Source organism: Sapajus apella, unplaced genomic scaffold, assembly GCF_009761245.1.
Source record: "Sapajus apella isolate SASKATOON/1434 unplaced genomic scaffold, GSC_monkey_1.0 scaffold27, whole genome shotgun sequence".
NCBI lineage: Eukaryota > Metazoa > Chordata > Mammalia > Primates > Cebidae > Sapajus > Sapajus apella.
In genome coordinates, this window is record NW_022436967.1 from 24,660,752 (window position 1) to 24,681,562 (window position 20,811).

General features: G+C 35.6%; 1 protein-coding gene across 30 annotated transcripts in view; it reads left to right on the plus strand.

The window, feature by feature from the left end:
* Nucleotides 1-20,811, plus strand: part of CAMK2D (calcium/calmodulin dependent protein kinase II delta) — a 310,275-nt gene that overhangs the window by 151,818 nt on the left and 137,646 nt on the right. For all 30 annotated transcript variants that reach the window (XM_032292477.1, XM_032292479.1, XM_032292481.1 and 27 more), the window contains one exon: nt 4,389-4,443. In XM_032292477.1, the coding sequence (XP_032148368.1) occupies nt 4,389-4,443 (55 nt within the window). The remainder of the gene's footprint in view (nt 1-4,388; nt 4,444-20,811) is intronic.

Here is a 20,811-nt window from a genome sequence, read left to right on the forward strand (position 1 = left end):
TGAACTGTATAGAGAGATAAATGTGGCCTCATCTCCTAGACATCATCTAGGTATCTCTATACCCTCAAATTGTAGCATCCCATTTTAAACCTATACTCAAAATGGTTTTCTTTTTCTGTGGAAATTGTCTGTTACTTACTTGTTACTATTTTTCTTTCTCTAGTCACCATAATATTTTTTTTTCTTTTCCTCTCTTTTGAATATTATTTCACCCTGACAAACCAGTTCATATGCCACCAGGTATTTGGCAAGTAGTTTGTTGACGAAAAGGTTTTAGGGAACCCCCATAGTATTCTCAGTAAGAACAACTTTGGAATCATCCAGCTCTACATTCTGGTCCTCGCCTGGCTAATTACTGGCTGTTAACCTGGAAGATTCTTCCATGCCTCTAAGCCCGCGAACATTCATTTGCAAAAGCTTATGGCAAAGTGTCCTTGTGGTGCTTGCATATATTAAATACAATAACTCTTGCAAAAATTATTTGCATTGTGCCTGACGGTAAGAACTATAACTTTTATTAGATCTTTTAACCCCTTAAGTGAAATGAAGAATTAAAATAAATAGAAAACTTCTAGCATATTCAATTAAAATTTCTCAGATCATATAAGGACCATGGTTGATTTGACCCTTTCTTTATGGAGCTAATATTTAGCTAGAAACTGCAATGAAATAATGCAAGAACAAAGGACAGGAAGAGGAAGCAGTGATCCTGTGATCATTCAAATGTGATAATACATGCAGGGGAGAAAGGAAACGAATAAGGTCATGGGTCAACTAACCTTTGGAACTATTTTTAGCCTCAGAAGCTTTTATCCCCCTTATAAATTCCATACTTAAAGTTCCAGAATCTAAAATTCTATTCCAGATGATAACCGTTGTGCTGTTTCAGGTTGTGAAAATTCATTCATTCATATACTTAATTTTACCTTTGACCAAACTTCAAAAAGAATGACTGTCAAAATGTATTACAACCTGTTTTCTCAAATGTTTTTCTCATTATCTTCTTTAAAATTTCTCTCTAAAGACATCATAGAGACAACTGTCATTAGGCTAATTGCATGGACTCATATGTGAAGCTTATGGCAATAACAGAGCAGTCACAGAAAGAATGAGGTGCAGTATGCTTCAAAATGCAGCATGCCCAGTGCTGTCAAGTCCAGCTATGCTGTCAATCTTGAGCTAACAGCTGTGATGAACAGAATGTTGTGTTATTCCTTTGCGGTGAAAATGAATTGACAGTTATTTATAGGGAATAATTAATGTAACATTTTGTAAAAGTAAACACGATTTCATTCCTTGAGAATCTGTTATAAAGGAAAAAAGGATAGGAGATGAAGGATACTTTTGACCAACAGAGAAGACTTGAAGAGAAATAGAGGATGTCTACGACTAAAATGCTATCTTTCAGACTATATAGACATACCATCAACTCAGAATAAAAGTTGAAGAGTTAAAAATTTTTAAAGGAAACAAACTCATCCTCACAGTGATTGTAAATATGTGGAATATCTCTGTGAAGACTATATTATCTGATTTTGTTAATATAGTAAGTGAAAATCATGACAATTTCATGTAATTCTGATTTTTGAGTTAATTAAAATAAAAGAGTAGAAAGAGGTAGGGAAAGATGTAAGGAAAGAAGGAAGGAAGGAAGAAAGTATATATTAATCCAGTAAACATGATGCTGACTTTTTTTCTGCTACATCAATAACACATTCATAATATCACATGGTCAAGTGGCTGGTTAGATATATGAGAGGTTATTTTGAAATTGGGTGATGCAAAAGAAGTAGACTTGACTAAATGATTTGTCTCAAACCCTTATCACATGTTAGCTGGTTAAGTGCTTTTGTATCGTATGTTTGATTATCAGGCTTGTATCTGAACAACTCTTGACTTGTTCAAAAAATAATTTCTGAATGATGATATTTAGTATTAATAAGCTAGTGGTAATCATTCTAAGAAAATATTATTCCCAGGATAGTCAGAAATCATTACTGCTCTCCAGTTGTACCTGAAATATCCTCCTCTGTTCATCTGTACACTTCTTTGAACTGGACACCCGACATCCCACTTGTACCTGAAGATTTTACTTTCAGATAGTGGAAGAAAGTAACGGCGATTTTCTCCTGCTCACATTGTAGACTTTACTTTTCAGTGTAACTTTGATAAAATGGGAATTCATCTTATTTTTCAGAATAATTGTATGAGTTCTTTAAGAAGCCATGCCATTATTTAAGCTTATTTGAATATATACTGTGTTATAGCTGCTAAGGGAGGTATATCTGAAGCTGTCATTCAAGAAAACCAGTGAGCTACTGTCCATGACCCAGCTTTCATTACTGTACTAAATGATCATTTAAAGACACATCATCAAACCAAACTCTTTATTTTCTTCAACAGCATCAGTTTAAGCAAAGGTAGCAAGCGTCTCTGATACTAGCAACTTGAAGAATACCTTTCACACCATTAAAGTGGCGGAAGAATTGCTTCTGTAGCAATCATTTTATTTTATTTATGTACATGTGTGTGTGTGTTTGTATGTGTTATGTGTATATATAATACATGTATCGATCCTTGGTGAAAATTTCTGTCCAAAAACCTTCTACAGTAAATGTTCAAAAAAAATTTGATGACAGACCATCTACTATGGGCCAGATCTCTGTGTGGGATGCAAGACTTATAAAATATGGTTCCAGTTTGGGAGTATTGATGAGGAGACTCTCTATACTGAAGAAGGGAAAGGTATTAGAGATAGTAAATAAAAATAAAATATGTTGTGTGAATGAATTCAAAGGTGACACTGTGACAAACAAATAAGATAAGGGTGGCAGGGCGGAGATACTGCAGTATGTTTACATTTCACGCACTCAGCTCTAAGTAGAGGGTCTGAGACTGAACTGTTGGCTGCATTCTCAGTTGCCTACAGTATAGGCCTCCTCCTCATAACAGTAGAAAATTCACATTTCACTATAACCTATCTAGAGAGGGATTCAGAAAAGATTTTAATAAGAGGCCAGGAATGAGCTCCAAAGGGGATGAAATTAGTTGATAAAGCATGGAGATTATCTTAAGTCTATGAGCTTGGGTGTTGAATGGGTACTACAGTCTCCCTCTATAAATAATTTTAGTTTGTGTGATAGCCTAAATGTTCTTATAAATTCACATTTTCGACATGGTGGTCATCAGTACATGGGAAACATAACAGGTTGCAGTAGAAAATCGTTATTATTTTGTGATGACTTTTGTAAAAGTAGTTGTGTCCTAAAACTTTGTTGCTTTCCCTGCCTCCTTTTGCTTCCAGTGAAGGTCAAGCCACCACTTGCAGTGATTTAGATACATAGGAAGAATTCACTGGGGCTACTAGAGGTTGGACGGTGGGAAGAGGGAGAGGAGCAGAAAGAATAACTAATGGGTACCAGGCTTGGTACCTGGGTGACAAAATAATCTGAACATCAGCCCTTTGTGACATGAGTTTACCTGTGTGGCAGACCTGCACATGTATCCATGAAGCTAAAATAAAAATAAAAAAATAAAAACAAATAAATAACCCAAAAAATGAATTTACTATTTATGAAGGATAACTGGGACAAGGTTTGGGGCTTATGCAAAAATAAACAGCAGAGACGGTAAGTTGTATGTAAGTCTACACATGTGATTTAGTTTAGAGTTATCAGTTAAAGTCTAGCTCATTGGAAATTTTAAAGTAATACTGAGAAACTAGTAGATTATTTTAGCAAAAGTTCTAGCTGTACATTTTGGGCTAATTAGTTGGTCAATGGATTTGGGTGACCTGAGTAAATAAGTAACATAACAAAAACTGTGTTTTACCAGGTTGACCAGGGAGTGCCACCTAGAACTTCTTGGACAAAAGGGAGAACACAGTCTGGGGAACCATTTCCTAGATTTGGAATCATTCCTCTTACTGTCTATTGTAGTGACCAAGCATGAGTTGGCGAGGACTAGGGTTAAGATAATAGCAAACGGAATGGCAAGGAAGTGGAATAATTGTCAGAACCTGGTAACTTTGAGTATATGGATATATAGTATAATGATCCTCAACATTTGTTTAGTATTCACCTGAAAATTTGTGGATTTATTTTTATTTCATTTAATCTCAACCGTTTTATAAAGCATAGGTAATAATGTCATTACAAATTAGGCACTTTTTTTAAGATGACATAGTTACCAATTTTCAGAACCAGAACCCAAACCTTAGGTCTGTCTGAACCCAAGCTATGTTGTAAAAGATATGGACTTATCAAAGGCAAAAATACAGTGTGATGCAAACATTTCTAGCTAGGAGACAGATGCTCATGTGAAGTCTGGTTTAACATTGATCACTGGAAAAGGTCTAACATATTTTTTCTTCTCTTATTTTTTTCTAGTGCGACTTCATGATAGCATATCAGAAGAGGGTTTTCACTACTTGGTGTTTGATTTGTAAGTATACACTCAGTATTCATTTATTTTTGCAATCTAATTGAGGACCATTTTGAATTAGTAATTTTCTTATGGTAGAGTACAAATTACTGACTGCTACAATATTTCTTAATGTTCTTCAAGTAACATTCAACTCTTTTTGAAAAGAGAATACTACTCAGCATTGTTTTATTTAAAATTTAAATTAAGCTTAATTTGAATTAACCTTAACCTAAGTGAAATAGTTACTTTGCTTTGTGTTGTCTATTGTGATGTCATCAGTGGTTCTCAGTTTTAGCTTGTAGCATAAAAATGTTTGACATAGCAAAATTTTCCATTTAATTTTTTATTATGTATACTTTATTGTCTTAATATAAAAAGAAGACTCAAGGAAGAAACTTGGATTACCAAAATTGATTTAAACTATTCAAGACTTTTAAAGTGAAGTGCCATCAGCAAGAATGAAGGGAAAATAATGACTCTTGGCAGGGATATAGTAAAGCAGGCCACACATATGGTTGGTAGGAGTTTAATAAGAACATACTTTCTGGAAATCAATTTGGCGCTACTGTGCTCATCAAAGGGAATTTAAAAATGTTTGTATCACTTAACTTAGTAATTTTACTTCTCAGAACACATTCCATGAAAAATATACCCTAAATTCAGTTAAAATTTTATGCCAGAAGATGTTCATTGCATCATCCTTTATAAGGGAGGAAAAAAGAAAAGAAAGAAACCAACTTAAGTATCCAATTATAGAGAAATAATTTCATAATTATAGTATATTCATATAATAGACTACTATCTAGCATTTAGTGTGACACCACAAAGGGTTTTGGGAAAGATTTAAAAAACTATTTTGTATCATATGAGTTCGAAGGTAGGATAATACTAAGTTTGGTTAATTCAATACTTCAATGATGTCATTAAGAAAGCACGTTCTTTCCGTCTGTCTGTTTTTAGTAGTATGTGGGTTTGTCTTCATGTTTGGGTTCCCCTTATGGTCTGAAGTCGACTGCCACATTTTCAGTTATCACAGTGACTTCCAAAGGCAGAAAAAGGGGAAATGACATTCTATTGCGTAAGTTTTTATTCATGGAGAAATCTTTCTCACGAGCATCTTAGAAGATATCTGTTCAAGAATCCTTAACTGGAACTGCTTCTCAAGCCCACAGTAAACCAGGTATTTGTTAAGGGAATGAAATTGCAACTGACATTGACAAACCATAATTTAGTTGATGAATCTTGTGAGGGAACTGGCCTCCTCCGAATCATGTGATACCTAGTCCAGAAGAAAATTGTGATTTTGTTATTAAGAAAGAATGAAAGTTTTGTCTTTGGGGTAGGTAGCCAAGTATGTCTGCCATATTTAGAATAGACAACAAAACTCTACTCATGCACAATCCTACGGCACAGACTCCTCTCCACAGACCCAGTCCATCCATGGCTTGCTTATGTGATCGTAGTTTCATATAGTTCTATGTTGTTCTAATAGTCCTTCCTCTTCAGTCCTTTCTCAGCTCTTGTTTTTACCATTTCCACTGTTTTTTCTTCCTTCTCAATGTTCATGTCCCTTCTTTTATGATTTTCTTCCTTGAGCTTTCTTTAGCCATTCTTTTAGGGTAGGTATGCTAGCAACAAATTTTTAGTTTTCCTTTTTCTGAGCTTATCTTGATTTCTGCTTTATTCCTCAATGATATTTTGCCAGATATAAAATTCCAGGTTGAGAGTTCTTTTAATGTTGTGCCACTTCCTTCTGGATTCCTTGGCTTTTGATGAGACATCTTTGTCATTCTAATTGTTCTTCACCTAAAGATAAGGTATAATTTCTCTCTGGCTGCCTTAAAGTTTTTTGTTGTTGTTGTTGCTATTTTCTTTTGCATTGTTTTTTTCAGGTGTCTGTGATGTATCTTGCTTGGCTTGGATTTCTTGGAGTTTACTTATTTGGGGTTCATTTAGCCTCTTGAATGTGTACGTTTTTGTCTGCCAAACTTGGGAAACTTTCGGACGTTGTTTCTTTGAGTACCTTTTTAGCCCCACTTTCTTTCTCCATTCCTTTTGGAACTCTCATGACATGAATGTTGGATCTTTTGTTAGAGTCTAAGCGGTCCCTGAGGCTCTGTTTTTTGTTGTGATTGTTTTCCCCTAGTCTGTTGTCTTTCTGTTGTTTAGTTTGGATAATTTATTACTGTTCCATCTTCAAGTCTGATTGTCTAATTCTGTCCTCTGTTTTCTTTTTTTTTTAATTCTGCTGTTGAGCTCATACATTGAGTTTTTTATGTCAGTTGTATTTTTCAGTTCTCCAGTTCCCTTTTCTTGTTTATAGCCTCTGTTTGTTTCCCAAGATTCTGTTTTGTTTGTTTCAAGTATGTTTATAAATAAGTGTTCACTGAAGCATTTTTTATTAAAGCAGATTAAAAATCCATGTCAGATAATTCCGACAGCATTGTTATCTTGGTATTGCTGCCTGTTGATTATCTTCTCAGTCAAATTGAGATTTTCCTGGATCTTGATACAATGAGTGATTTTTGGATTATATCTTGAACATTTTGGGTATTATTTTATAATACTCTAGATTTAATTAACTCTTCTCTTTAGCAGACCTTCTCTGATACCAGTGTAAGAAGGTGCCATCTTATTACTTACTGATGGGGATTGAAGTCCAGATTCCCCACGCAGCCTCCATTAATATGCCTGAGTGGTGTCTCCTTACTGCTGGGTGAGGTTATTGAAACACAGGGATTTTTTTTTGTTTGTTTTTCTATATTTCGTGGGAGAAATACACGTACCGTATTTTTTTTTTAAGTATCAGACCTGTTGTCATTTCTCAATAGATTTAATTTCTCAGATCTCCTTTGCTTTGTAGATAAGGTATGGTATTATAAACTGAGATATGTCCTTCATGCTAACACTTCTATTAGTTCTCATTACTTAAGTAATATTCTGAATTGAGTTTGATTATAGCTCAGTCAGGGAGGAAACAATTTTTTTCTAGTCTTTTAGGTTCAGTGCCTGGGGCATGAGAATTTAACAAGAGAGAGATTAACAAGAGAAAAGGCATACAATTTTTATTAATTTTTATATGCATGAGAGTTCACAGAAAAGAAGTGAAACTCAAAGAAGCAGTAGGATTGGGCTTTTATACCCTTTCAACAAAGGAAAGAGAATCTGGGCTTCAAGAGATAATAGAGAATTGACTTATGGAAAGTGACTAGTAAATATATGAAGGAACTCATGGAAGGTAAGGGCTATTTTAGTAAGATCTGTTTATGCAAACTCATCTGCTGTCAACTCCCTGTCTTCTATGATGAGTCTGTCTTTCTCACTGGTATCAAGGAAAGGGAGCATCCTTCTCAAAGGAAGATTTATACCCTGCTTTTAGGCAGATAAGGGAGGGAAGGTAATTCTCTCTACACCTGTTGATTCTCACTTAGCTTTAGCTCAAAATAATCCTTATGCCAAAGTGGCATATTTGGGGGTGATATATTTTGATCTCCTTCTGCTGCAAGAAGCACTTCAGTGTTAGGTCAAATCCTTCTACTATGCCAGTTTTCCATAGTCAGCAAGCTATTTATATCTACAATTTAAAATTTACAGATTCTGTATTCCTTATTTAATTAAGGGCATGATAAGAATCACATAATTTATTTTTCCTTGTATCATTTTTTAGAAATTCAGCACAATAATTGGTGAAGAATATAAAGAAAGCAGTTCCCATGAAAGCAAAATAAGCTTTTTAACTAAAGTGGATCATGTCTGTGTCAAACATATTTGTTTGGGTTGTTAATGTCTCTGAAACCAAAGTGAAGATGGTGAAAGTTTACATGCCAACCATAGAAATTTGAAATATGCTGCAATAGGCAACTGAGCTTCTGCTTCTAGAATGAAGGGCTCAAATTCTTTTTGATTATTCTTTAGTATTTAAAGTTTAAGAGGAGCATTTATCCTGAAATGATCTACCAGTAAATGAGATTAATAAACTAGTTAAACACAGTCCAGCATTAGAACAAGTGAAAAACCATGGTTAAAAGTATACATTTTCAATAACTGAAAAGAGAACATAACAGATGTAAGTGTCTAATTTCTCAAAATTATGTGATCTATGAAAAGGAAAAGTAAACAGCTTTAGAAAAATGCACATTTTAGATATAGTTAAGAAATATATATTGATATCTTAAAAATATCAATGAAATACTCATATGGAAAATTGCAGCCATTTACCCAATCAGTTCCAATATAAAATAACTTCTTGAATTCCCAAAGAAGGGATATTCCTTGTGTTCCTCCTTTTGATGATAGTTTTGGCATTGTGGTACTTGTGCATATTTCCTGTGGAATGTTAGCTATTCAGAATCTAATGAAAGTTCTGTTTTTATAGGTGCATTGAGTCTTCTTCTAATGAAATGGTTTTTACATTCTAAAAAGCAAAACAAAGGAGCACATGAGTTCTATGGAAAAAAAGTTTCTTCTTTTTTTTTCTTTATAAATTTTATTTTACTATAGAGATGGGTCTTGTTATGCTGCCCAGGCTGGTCTCAAACTTCTGATCTCAAGCTGTCCTCTCTCAGCCTCCCCAAGTGCTGAGACTACAGGTCTGGGTTACCATTCCTAGTCTCTTCTTGCTTTAAATTTGTATATTTTTATTCAGATATCTGACCATTTTCAACTATAAGGCATCAGTAGTCTCTTTTGCAAATAGACTCAGGAATGAGTGGGAAAGGCTTTTATGAAAGCAAAGTCATCTTCACAGCAAATAATGAACTGCCCTGATTCTTTTTAAATAATCTTTTCCAGGGTTTGTGCCTAGCAGGGTTCCTAGGCATACCTCAACAGCTCTGGAGAATAAGCAGGGGCTAAGTTTATAGAGATTCTGAATTTATCTAAGATAAGATGAGAAAGTGAAGAAATGGAGCTAGATTGTAGGGAGAGACCTTCAGGCACAGACTTTGGCTTTAAGCAGATAAGGCAGATCACAGATCAAGTTTATTTCTAGGGCAGATGATAAATAAGGCTTTAACACAGGCAGTCACCTGAACATATGTGTTAGCATTGAGAAGTTGTTTTCTCTCTACTCATTTTAGGTTTATTGTCTGAAACTGTGTAAATTAGATTGACAGGAGACAGATTAAGAAGAAAAAAACAGAAGTTTATTAACATGTGTATTATACATTTATATGGAAGCACTCAGAGATGAGTAACTCAAAGGGGTGGTTAGAACTTTGGTGTATATATCATCTTAAAAGAACAATAAATTCTTAGAGAAGAGTCAAAACAAAGGAAAAGGACTTTGAGTGTATAGGAACAGCAAATTGTGTGAAGGTTAATATATGAGGATAATTAATGACAGATAATGCCTAGTTTTAGTCAAGTTTCTTATGTGGATTCCTCTGGTGCAGCCTCCAGGCTCAGGCTAGAGGTTGTCACTGACTTCTGCCCTCCCTGGAGAGAGGGCAGGAAAGAAAAGTCTACAGATTTATGGCCTGGTTTTAGGCAAATAGAGGGAAAGCAAAGAACTTTTTCTTATCTGCTTCTTTGCAATTGCCTTCAACAAAAAAGAATTTTTACAAGTGGCATATTTTGGAATGACATATTTTGTTACCCTTCATTAGTGACATATATTTCAGGAGCTGTATGTCAGAGAAAATCAGTATTATGTGTTTGTTGAGTGAATACTTGTTCAAGAGACTAAAAAACAAAAAATCAATAATTACAGTATAGTACACCATGTGCAGTGATATTGTTCTGTGTAAACATCTTGAAAAAAAGATGGAATAGCTTGAAGCAAAGATGGACTTGATTTAGACGTAGCTTAGCCACGTTAGAAGTCACCGAAGTAAGGTGTTGGTAGGAATAACAAAAAAACTAAAATAGTTTAGTCCCTTTGAAAATACTTTATAGAACATAGCTGAGTCTATGAATTTTGTTTTGTGATGGTAATTTATATTTAAGAAACAGGCTGGGCACAGTGGCTCACACCTCTAATCAGGTATACTTAGGGAGACTGAGGCAGGAGAACCCTTGAGCCCAGTAGTTCAAGACAAGCCTGGGCAACATAACAAGAGTCTGTGTCTACAATTTTTTTTTTTAATTAGCCAGTGGTGATGGCTCGTGCCTGTAGTCCTACCTACTAGGGCAGCTGAGGCAGAGAATCACTTGAGCCCAGGAGTTCGAGGCTGCAGTGAGCTGTGATCATGCCACTGCACTCTAGGTGACAGAGCAAGAACCTGTCTTAAAAAATAATGAAAAAAAAGAAAGAAGAAGAAACAGTTAACCTACACAAAATGGAAGATATTTTAAATAACAAACCCTGATGCTGTAAATATACTAAACATCTGGGCTATTTTTAAATGCAATTTAACGTTCCTTGTAGTGAAAACCCATGAATCTAGAATTTGTGTGTCTCTCATGTGGGAAAAATACTGGTTTCCCAGTAGTTATACTAACAATTTTAGTGTGTGTTTTTGTTTTGTTTTGCCTCATGAAAGGACATGTCTGAATAGTGTTCTTTTAATTGAAAAATGAATAAAACAATTAATGATTTTATTATATATTTTAAGGAAGAACATTTTAAATGGTTATAACATTCTGTCCTTTTAATAGAAAGGGATACTCTATCGTATACTTTTGATTCTTTCCTGAGTAGAAGGCAAAATACAAGTTTAAGTTTTCTCTATTATGGTGCTCCATAGTGGCAAACTAAATCCTTCTACCCACACATCATGTTTCCTTTATGTTCATGAGCACTTTCAGTGTGTGGGATAAGACGTAAGCTTGTCTGCTAAGGACTCTTTAGTTACAACCTACAGAATGAGGAAGCTTCTTCGTGATCAGTACTATTTGACATCAGAATTTTTGTCAGGGATAATTGTCATAAATTCCAGAGGGCCTATTTCTATTTTATTTGTTCACTTCAGTAATTTTTATTATTTGATGAGAATAAGGATTTCTTCTTAACATATCTATACCATCACATTAATTCTGTGGCTCATGCCTGTAATCCCAGCACTTTGGGAGGTCGAGGCAGGAGGATTCCTTAAGCCTAGGACTATAAGATCAGCCTGGGCAACACAGTGAGACCTCATCTCCACAAAAACATTTTTACAAAGTAGATGGGTGTGGTGGCATGCACCTGAAGTCCCAGCTACTTGAGAGGCTGAGGTGAGAGATCACTTGAGCCCAGTTGATCAAGGCTGATTGTGCCAAGATTGTGCCACTGCAGCCTAGTTGACAGAGCAAGACAATGTCTCAATGTAAAATAATAATGGTAATTATTATTATTATTGCCCTTTTGAATATAAACCTGGATTTCTTGGTGTTATATCACTTCCATGTTTATTATATTCATCTTCATGAAGTGAGAGAAAATATTGTGGAATACAGGACTTTTTGAAACGTTGACGATTCTTTTTAAACTTTTAATAAAGTTTATTTTTAGACCAACTTTAAGTTTACAGCCAAAATGAGTGGAAATACAGGAATTCCCCATATACCCTTATCTCTACAAGTGCACAATCTCCTTCACTATCAAAATCTCCACCCAACATTAATACATTAGTTACAGTAGTACATTATACTACTGTATACACCTACTTTGGTACATGATTATCACCTAGAGTCCTTAATTTATACTAGGGTTCACTCTATGTTTTACATTCTATGGGTTTTTAAAAATGTATAATGTTCTGTAATAACAGTTGTAGGATCATACGGAATAGTAACATTGCCCTAAAAATCTCTGTCTTCTGCCTGTTCTGTCCTCCTTACTCCCTAACTCCTGACAATCACTAATCTTTTACTATCTCCATAGCATTACCTTTTCCAGAATATTATTATATAGTTAGAATTATACAGTATATAGCCTCTTAGATTAATTTCTTTCACTTAGTAATAAAGTCAGCCCTTGAACAACATGGGTCTGAACTGTACAGGTCCACTTATACATGGATTTTCTTCTACCTTTGCCACTCCTGAGACAGCAAGACCAATCCCTCTTCCTCCTCCTCTTCAGCCTTCTAAATGTGAAGATGATGAGGATGAAGACCTTTATAATGATCCACTGTCACTTAATGAGTGTAAATTTATTATTTCTTATGATTTTTCTTAGTAAGGTTTTCTTTTCTTTAACTTACTTTATTGTAAGAATACAGTATATAATACATGTAACATGTAAAATATGTGTTAATCAACGCTGTTATCCTTTAGGCTTCCAGTCAACAGTAAGCTATTAGAAGTTAAAATTGTGAGGAATCAAAAGTTATACAAGGGTTTTCAACTGTTGGGGGCTTGGTGCCCCAACCCTAATGTTGTTCAAGAAACATTTAGGTTTCTTCCATTTATTTTCATGGCTTTATAGTATTTCCTTTTATTGTGGAATAATATCTTGTTGTCTGGACATACCAGAGTTTATTGACTCGCCCAATGAAGGACATTTTGGCAGCTTTTAAATTTTAGCAATTATGAATAAAGCTGCTATAAACATCCATGCATAGGATTCTGCATAGACATAAGTTTTCAACTTCTTTGGGTAAATACCTAAATATGCTGCTGATGAGTCATATGGTAAGTGTATATTTAGTTTTGTAAAACACTGCCAGTCTTCTTAAGTGGCTATACCATTTTGCATTTACACCAACATTAAATGAAAGTTCCTGTGGTTCAATATTCTCACCAGCATTTGATGTTATCAGTGTTCTTGATATTGACAATTTTAATAGATGTGCAATGATAGTCCATTGTTATAATTTGAAATTTCCTAATGACATACAACGATTAATGTCTTCTCATGTACTTGCTTACCATCTGCACATCTTCTGTAGTGAGGTGTCTGTCCGGGTCTTTCATCCATTTTTTTATTACATTGTTCATTTTCTTGTTAAACTTTGAGAATTATTTATATATTCCCAGCATTTCAAAAGGCTGAGACAGGCAGATCACTTGACGTCAAGAGTTTGAGACCAGCCTGACCAACATAGTGAAACTCCATCTCTACTAAAACACAAAAATTTGCTGGGCATGATGGTGCATGCCTGTAATCCCAGCTACTCAAGAGACTGAAGCAAGAGAATTGTTTGAACCCGGGAGACAGAGGTTGCAGTGAGCTAAGTTCATGTCACTACACTCCAGCCTGGGTGACAGAGTGAGACTCCATCTCAAAACAACAAACAAATGAACAAAGAGTTATTCGTATATTTTGGATAACAGAAGCTTTATCAGATGTGTCTTTTAGAAATATTTTCTTACAGTCTGTGGCTTTTCTTATTCTCTTGACAGTGTCATTTGTAGAGTGGAAATTTTTAAGTTTAATGAAGTTTACCTTAACAGCTTGTTTCTTTCAAGGATTATGCCTTTGGTCTTATATCTAAAAAGTCATCAGCATACCCTAGATCATATAAGTAGTCTCCTGTGTTTTCTGGAAAGTTTTACAGTTTTGTGTTTCACATAAAACATAGGTCTGTGATCTATTTTGAGCTAGTTTTTGGGAAGAGTGTCAGATCTGTGTCTGAATTCATTTTTTTGTATGTGAATGTTCAGTTGTTTCAGCACAATTTATTAAAGAATGTTTGTTTTTACTAGTGTATTACCTTTGCTCTTTTGTCAAAGATCAGTTGATTATACTTATGTGGGTGTATTTCTGTATGCAAAGATCTGTTCTGTACCATTAATCTCTTTGCCTGTTCTTTTGCCAATAGCACAGTGTCCTGATTGCTGTAGCTTTATGGTGAGCCTCAATGTTGAGTAGTGTCAGTCCTCTATCTTTGTTCTTTTCCTTCAGTATTCTCTTGACCATTCTGGGCCTTTTGTCTTTTCATATGAACTTTAGATTGGTTGATATATATCCAAAAGTAACTTGCTGAGATTTTGATTGGGATTTCTTTGAATCTGTAGATCAGTTGTGTGTGCTCTGACTGGCCATTCCCCCTGAGGAAGGGGAAGCCCTTCCTCAGGCCTTCCTATTCCCTGAGACACAAAGATGTTGAAATTAAACCAATAAATAACTTTTCACTGGCCTCTAGGTGCTCAAGTGACTCAAGTAAAAGGAAGAATCACACATCTCTCACTTTAAATCAAAACCTAGAAAGAATTAAGTTTAGTGAGGAAGGAATATCAAAAGCAGTGGATATCAAAAGAAGGGATATCAAAAGCAGTGGCTGAAAGATAGACCTATGTGCCAGTTAGCTGAGTTGTGAATACAAGGGAAAAGTTCTTGAAGGAAAGTGTGAGTGCTATTCCAGTTAGCAATCAAATGATAAGACAGCAAAACAACCTTATTGCTGATAAGGAGAAAGTTTTATTGATCCAGATAGATGATCAAACAGTTTTAAAGGTCCCTTAAGCCAAAGCCTAATCCAGAACAAGGCCCTAACTTTCTTCAATTCTGTGAAGGGTGAGAGAGGTGAGGAAGCTGCAGAAGAATAGGTGGAAAGCTAGCAGAAATTCTTTCCTGAGGTTTAAGGAAAGAATCCATCTCCATAACAAAAAAGTGCAAGGTGAAGCAGCAAGTGCTAGAGAAGCTGCAGCAACTTATCCAGAAGACCTAGCGAATATAAGTGATGAAGGTTTGTGCACTAAACAACAGATTTTAAACGTAGATGAAACAGTCTTCTATTGGAACAAGATGCTATATTGGACTTTAATAGCTAGAGACGAAGTTTTAAAGGACAGCTTTAAATTCAATGCAGCTGATGACTTTAAGGAGATATGAATGCTCATTTACCATTTCAAAAATTCTAGGACCCTTAAGATAGATGCCAAATCTACTCTGCCTGTGCTCAGTAAATATAAGAATAAAGCCTAGATGACAGCACATCTGTTTACATCATGAGTTACTGAATATTTTAAGCCTAATATTGAGATCTACTGCCTGGAGTGGAGAAAAATGATTTCTTTCAAATATTACTGTGCACTGACAATTGACCTAGTTGCCCAAGAGCTCTGATAGAGATGTACAAAGGGATGATTGTTGTTTTCAAGCCTACTAACACAATATCCATTCTGCAAGTCAATGAGTCATTTTGACTTTTAAGTATTATTATTTAATTAATACATTTTGTAAGGCGATAGCTGCCTTAGTCATTCCTCCGATTGATCTGAGCAAAGTAAATTGACAGCCTTCTGGAAAGGATTTACGATTCTCGATGCCATTTAAGAACATTACTTATTCATAGGAGGAGGTAAAAATAACAGCATTAACAGGAGTTTGGAAGAAGTTGATTCCGGTTCTCATGGATAATTTTGAGGTGTTTGAGACTTCCAGTGGAATATATAACTGCAGATGTGGAAATAGCAAGAAGACTAGAATTGGAAGCAGAATCTGCAGATGTGAATGCATTGATGTAATTATCAATATATTGTCAATACATTGATATTAATGTAATTTTTATCTCTGCATAAAATTTTCATGGATAAGGAGTTGCTTTTTATCAAAGAGCAAATAAAGTGGTATCTTGAGATGGAATCTACTCCTACTGAAAATACTCTGAACATTGTTGAATGACAACAAAGGATTTAGAATATTGCATAAAGTTAATTGATAACAAAGCAACAGGGTTTGAGAGGATTGACTACAATTTCAAAAGAAGTTCCACTATGGGTAAAATGTTATCGAACAGCATCACATGCTACAGAGAAATCTTTCATAAAAAAAAAGTCAAACTTCATTGTTGCCTTATTTTAAGAAACTACAGCAGCCACCCCATCAGACAGCACCATCAGCATTAAGGCAGGAGCCTCCACCAGCAAAAAGGCTCACTAAAGTCTTAGGTGAGCATTAGCATTTTTAGTAGTATTTTTAAATTATGGTATGTCACATTGTTTTTAGAAATAATACTATTGCACATTCAATAGATCACAGTATAGTGCAAACATAACTTTATATGTACTGGGAAATAAAACTGTGACTCATTTTATTGTAATATTTGCTTTATTGTGATGGTGTGGAACTGAACCCACAATACATCCTGCTACTTCATGGGTAGTTCCAGTACCTCATAATGACTAAATGTTACTTATTCTTCTCTCCTGTCCCTGGTATCACCGCTATTATTTATTTCACTTATATGTAAGCATGTACACACACACACACACACACACACACACACGCATACATAATTGAATAAATTGTTGCTATTATTATTTTGGACAAACTGTTACCTATTAGATCAACTTAGAATAAGAAAAAGTTTTTGTTATCTTCACTTATTCCTACTTTAATGCTCTTTCTGGATGTAAATCTGAGTTTCCAATCTTTGTAATTTTCCTTCTTTTGAAGAACTTTGTTTAACATTTCTTGAAAGGCAGGTCTACAAACTCTCTCCTTTTGTCTGTCTGAGAAAGTATGTATTTCTCATATTTGAAGGATAATCTCACAGGATAGAATTCTAGGGCTTTTTGGTTTCGTTTTCTTCTTAACACTTTGTTTCATTCCACCGTCTTCTTCCTTGCCTAGTTCCTGAGAATTCAGATGTAATCCTTATCTTTAAAAAGATAAGAAGATATAAGGACAAGAATTACTTTTACTTTGTTTTTCTGAAGTTTGAATGTGGTATACTTGGGGATTGGATTTTAGTATTTATCCTATTTTGTGTTCTTGAAATTTCCTGGATCTGAGAAAACTGTCAAACTGTTATTGCTGTCTCACAATAATTATTTCAGGAAGTTATCAGTCATTATTGCTTTAAATATTGTTGCAATTCCTTTCTCTCTTTTTTTCTCCTTCCACTATTCCCATTACACAAATTACACATATGTACACCTTTTGTCATTGTCCCACAATCTAAGTTGTCTTAGATATTCTTTGTTTTCTTTTTTTATCAGTCTTTTTTTTCCCTTGGCTCTTCAGTTTTAGAAGTTTCTATTTTCAGACTCAGAGATTCTTTCTTCAGCCCTGTCCAGTCTACTAATGAGCTTATCAAAGACATTCTCCATTTTTTTTTAATGTTTTTGACCATCAAGATAGCATTTCTGTTAGATTTTTTCTTAGAATATTCATCTCTCTGTTTACATCTTCCACCTGTTCTTGCATGGTGTCTACTTTTTCCATTAAAGCCCTTAATTTATGATTCATAGTTTTAAAAAATTTCTGGTCTGATAATTCCAATATATTTTTCATATTTGACTCTGGTTCTGATACTTATTCAGTCTCTTCAAACTGTGCTTTTGCCTTTTAGTATGCCTTGTAATTTATTGAAAGGTGGGCATGATATACTTGGTGATATGGTTTGTATTTGTGTCCCCACCAGACCTTATGTTGAATTGTAATCTCTAATGTTGGAGGTGGGGCCTGATGGGAGGTGATTGGATTGGAGTGGGGTGTATTTCTCATGAACAGTTTAGCATCATCCTTTTGGTACTGACCTCATGATAGGGAGTGAGTTCTCATGAGATCTGGTTATTTAGATGTGTGTAGCCCTCCTCCTTCTCTCTCTTGCTCCTGCTTTCACCATGTGTAGTGCCTGTTTCCACTTTGCTTTCTGCCATGAGTAAAAGCTCCCTGAGATCTCCCCAGAAGCAAATGCTGCCATACTTCTTCTGCAGCCTGAAGAAGAGCCATATAAGCTTCTTTTCTTATGAATTACCCAGTCTCCGTTTTTTTTTTGTTTTTTTTTTTATAGCAACGTGAGAATGGACTAATACACTAGGTTAGGAAGAAAAAAAAAAAACACACAATTCTGGTAAATAAGCCTTCAATTATATAGGTAAGGTATGGGGAAAGAGGAAGCATTCTGTAGTCCTATATTTAAATCTCAGTCTTTTCGTAAGCCTGTACCTCTAGACTGTGATCTACACTGGTGCTCAAGGGTACAGCTGGGTAGAGTTGGGGATTTCTGTTTCCCTAGATTTTGTTAGACTGATAAAACCCCAGCAGGATGGGCTGTACTAAAGTAATTTTTTCCTGAGGGCAGACCTTGTAAAGACAAACACCATTCTCTGCCATATTTTAAAGTTCTTTCTTTTCTCTTCCTCCTGCCAGAAGCAGAAAGAGATTTTTCCCCTGATATTCACTGTGAGGATCTGATACAGCTCTTGGAAGTAAAACTCACAAAAGTGTGGGGATCCGCTTAAGACTGCGTCCCTCTGAAGTTTTTATTTTTCAGATTCGTCCACACTGAGCCTTCAGCAATTCATCAGCAAAGTTTACGTTTTCCTACCTCATGATAGTTCTGAGGAGGTTTCTGCTCATAGATTCCTGCTCTGATAAATTGTGACACCCTATCCACCTGTCTTATTCTCCAATTTTAGGGGCAGCAGTTTGCACTGTAACCTCACTTCTATGCAGAACTAAGAAGAGTGTTAATTTTCAGTTTATTCGGTGTTTTACTTGTTCTAATTACAGAATGATGGACTTCTATGCTCCTTACATGCCATACCAGAAACCAGAAATCCTCACAATGGTTTCTTTAAAATGTTAAATTTAGGCTAGGCACAGTGGCTCACACCTGTAATTCCAACACTTTGGGAGGTCAAGGTGGGCAGATCACTTAAGGCCAGAAGTGGGAGAACAGCCTAGCCAACATGACAAAACCCCATCCTTATTAAAAGTACAAAATTATATAGGCATAGTGGCACACCTGTAATTCCAGCTACTCGGGAGGCTGAGGCAGGAGAATCACTTGTACCCAGGAGGTGGAGACTGCAGTAAGCTGAGATCATGCCACTGCACTCCAGCCTGGGCAACAGAGCAAGAGACTCTGTCTTAAACAAATAAACAAATGTCAAATTTTATAAAAATCCAATTATAAATTACTAAATCATTGGGATTTGAAAATACAAGCAAGGCATAGTAATTCATTAGCTGGAGGTCAGAAATCAAGATTAGAAATTTACATTTTTAAGACACATTTAAGATTATTAGTTTCACCTAAGTGTTTCTTATATATTACAGGTAGGCAAGACTGATAAAATAAATAGTTTGATGTTTCTCAGAAAAAAAAAAAAACTTTAAAAAAATCATACTCCATTGGAATTTGATGTGGAGTCATTAAAGAGATTTACTACCTCTTTTGTTCAACTAGATTTTGAAAGCGCAATTTTCTCAAAAAGTTAATTAAATGTAAAATCATGGATTCTTATTAAATTGCTGCCTTCTTAAGTAAATTCTTTTCAGCTTCTGGGTCAGATGGTTCTCCTTGAAAAAGGCTAGAATTTGCTATCTTCACGATTAACTGTCATTTTGGAGACAATGTCTGTGGACTGTCAGTGACATTCTGCTATGAAAGAGAATCTGGAAAAGTTACAATTTAAAAGATGTTAGACTAATTTTAGCAGTCAGCCTCTTCAGTATGTGATGATATTTTCTGCCATGCGCTCATCCATTTCATCTCCCAGCCTGGACTTTGCAGGCAGGAAGCCCAACTCCCACTTAATCCCTGCTTACTTTTCACTTCTACTTGAGACACCCAAACTTGGCAAATTCTGCTGCTGGCTTGCAGTTAACCACAACCACCACCACCCCACTCCGCTTTGGTACTTTAGACATTCTTTGCAAATAGATTTGCTATTATAATACATTCATACAATGAATACTTACTAAGTACTAATTTTGTGCAAAGAACTTTGCTAAATACTAGAGCTAAACCCATAAATAAGATATATCTGCCCACAAGGAGCTTACAGCCTCATAGAGACAAGAAACAATAAACTATGGTGAGCCCTAAGACAAGGTGAGCTTCCAGGAGGAAATGGTGTCTAATGAGCTGGGGAATGGGAAGACACAAGAGACTCTACACTGAGTAGAATTCACTTAGTCACAGATTCTAGTTCTTCCCTGCAAGGCCAAGAGGAACAACATGTGCAAAGGACCAGAGGAGAGACACTAGGAAAATTGTAGAAATGTAGAGTTTAGTGTGGATGAGCTATTACATTTAAGGGTGAAAGGAGAGCACGGTACGGCCCTGAGGATTGAAGAAACAAGCTGGGGTCAATTTCTAAAGTACCTTCCAGTTTGTTTGTTTGTTTTTTTCTTTTTTTTTTTTGCATTTTAGGTTTTGGGGTACATGTGAAGAACATGCAAGATTGTTGCATAGGTACACACGTGGCAGTGTGATTTGCTGCCTTCCTCCCCTTCACCTATATCTGGCATTTCTCCCCATGCTATCTCTCCCCAGCTCCCCACCCCCCACCGTCCTTCCCCTGTTTCCCTCCAGCAGACCTCAGTGTGTAGTGCTCCCCTCCCTGTGTCCATGTGTTCTCATTGTTCAACACCCACCTATGAGTGAGAACATCTGGTGTTTGATTTTCTGCTCTTGTGTCAGTTTGCTGAGAATGATGGTTTCCAGGTTCATCCATGTCTCTACAAAGGACACAAACTCATCATTTTTGATGGCTGAATAATATCCCATGATGTATGTGTGCCACCCTGTCTAGTCTATCATTGATGGGCATTTGGGTTGG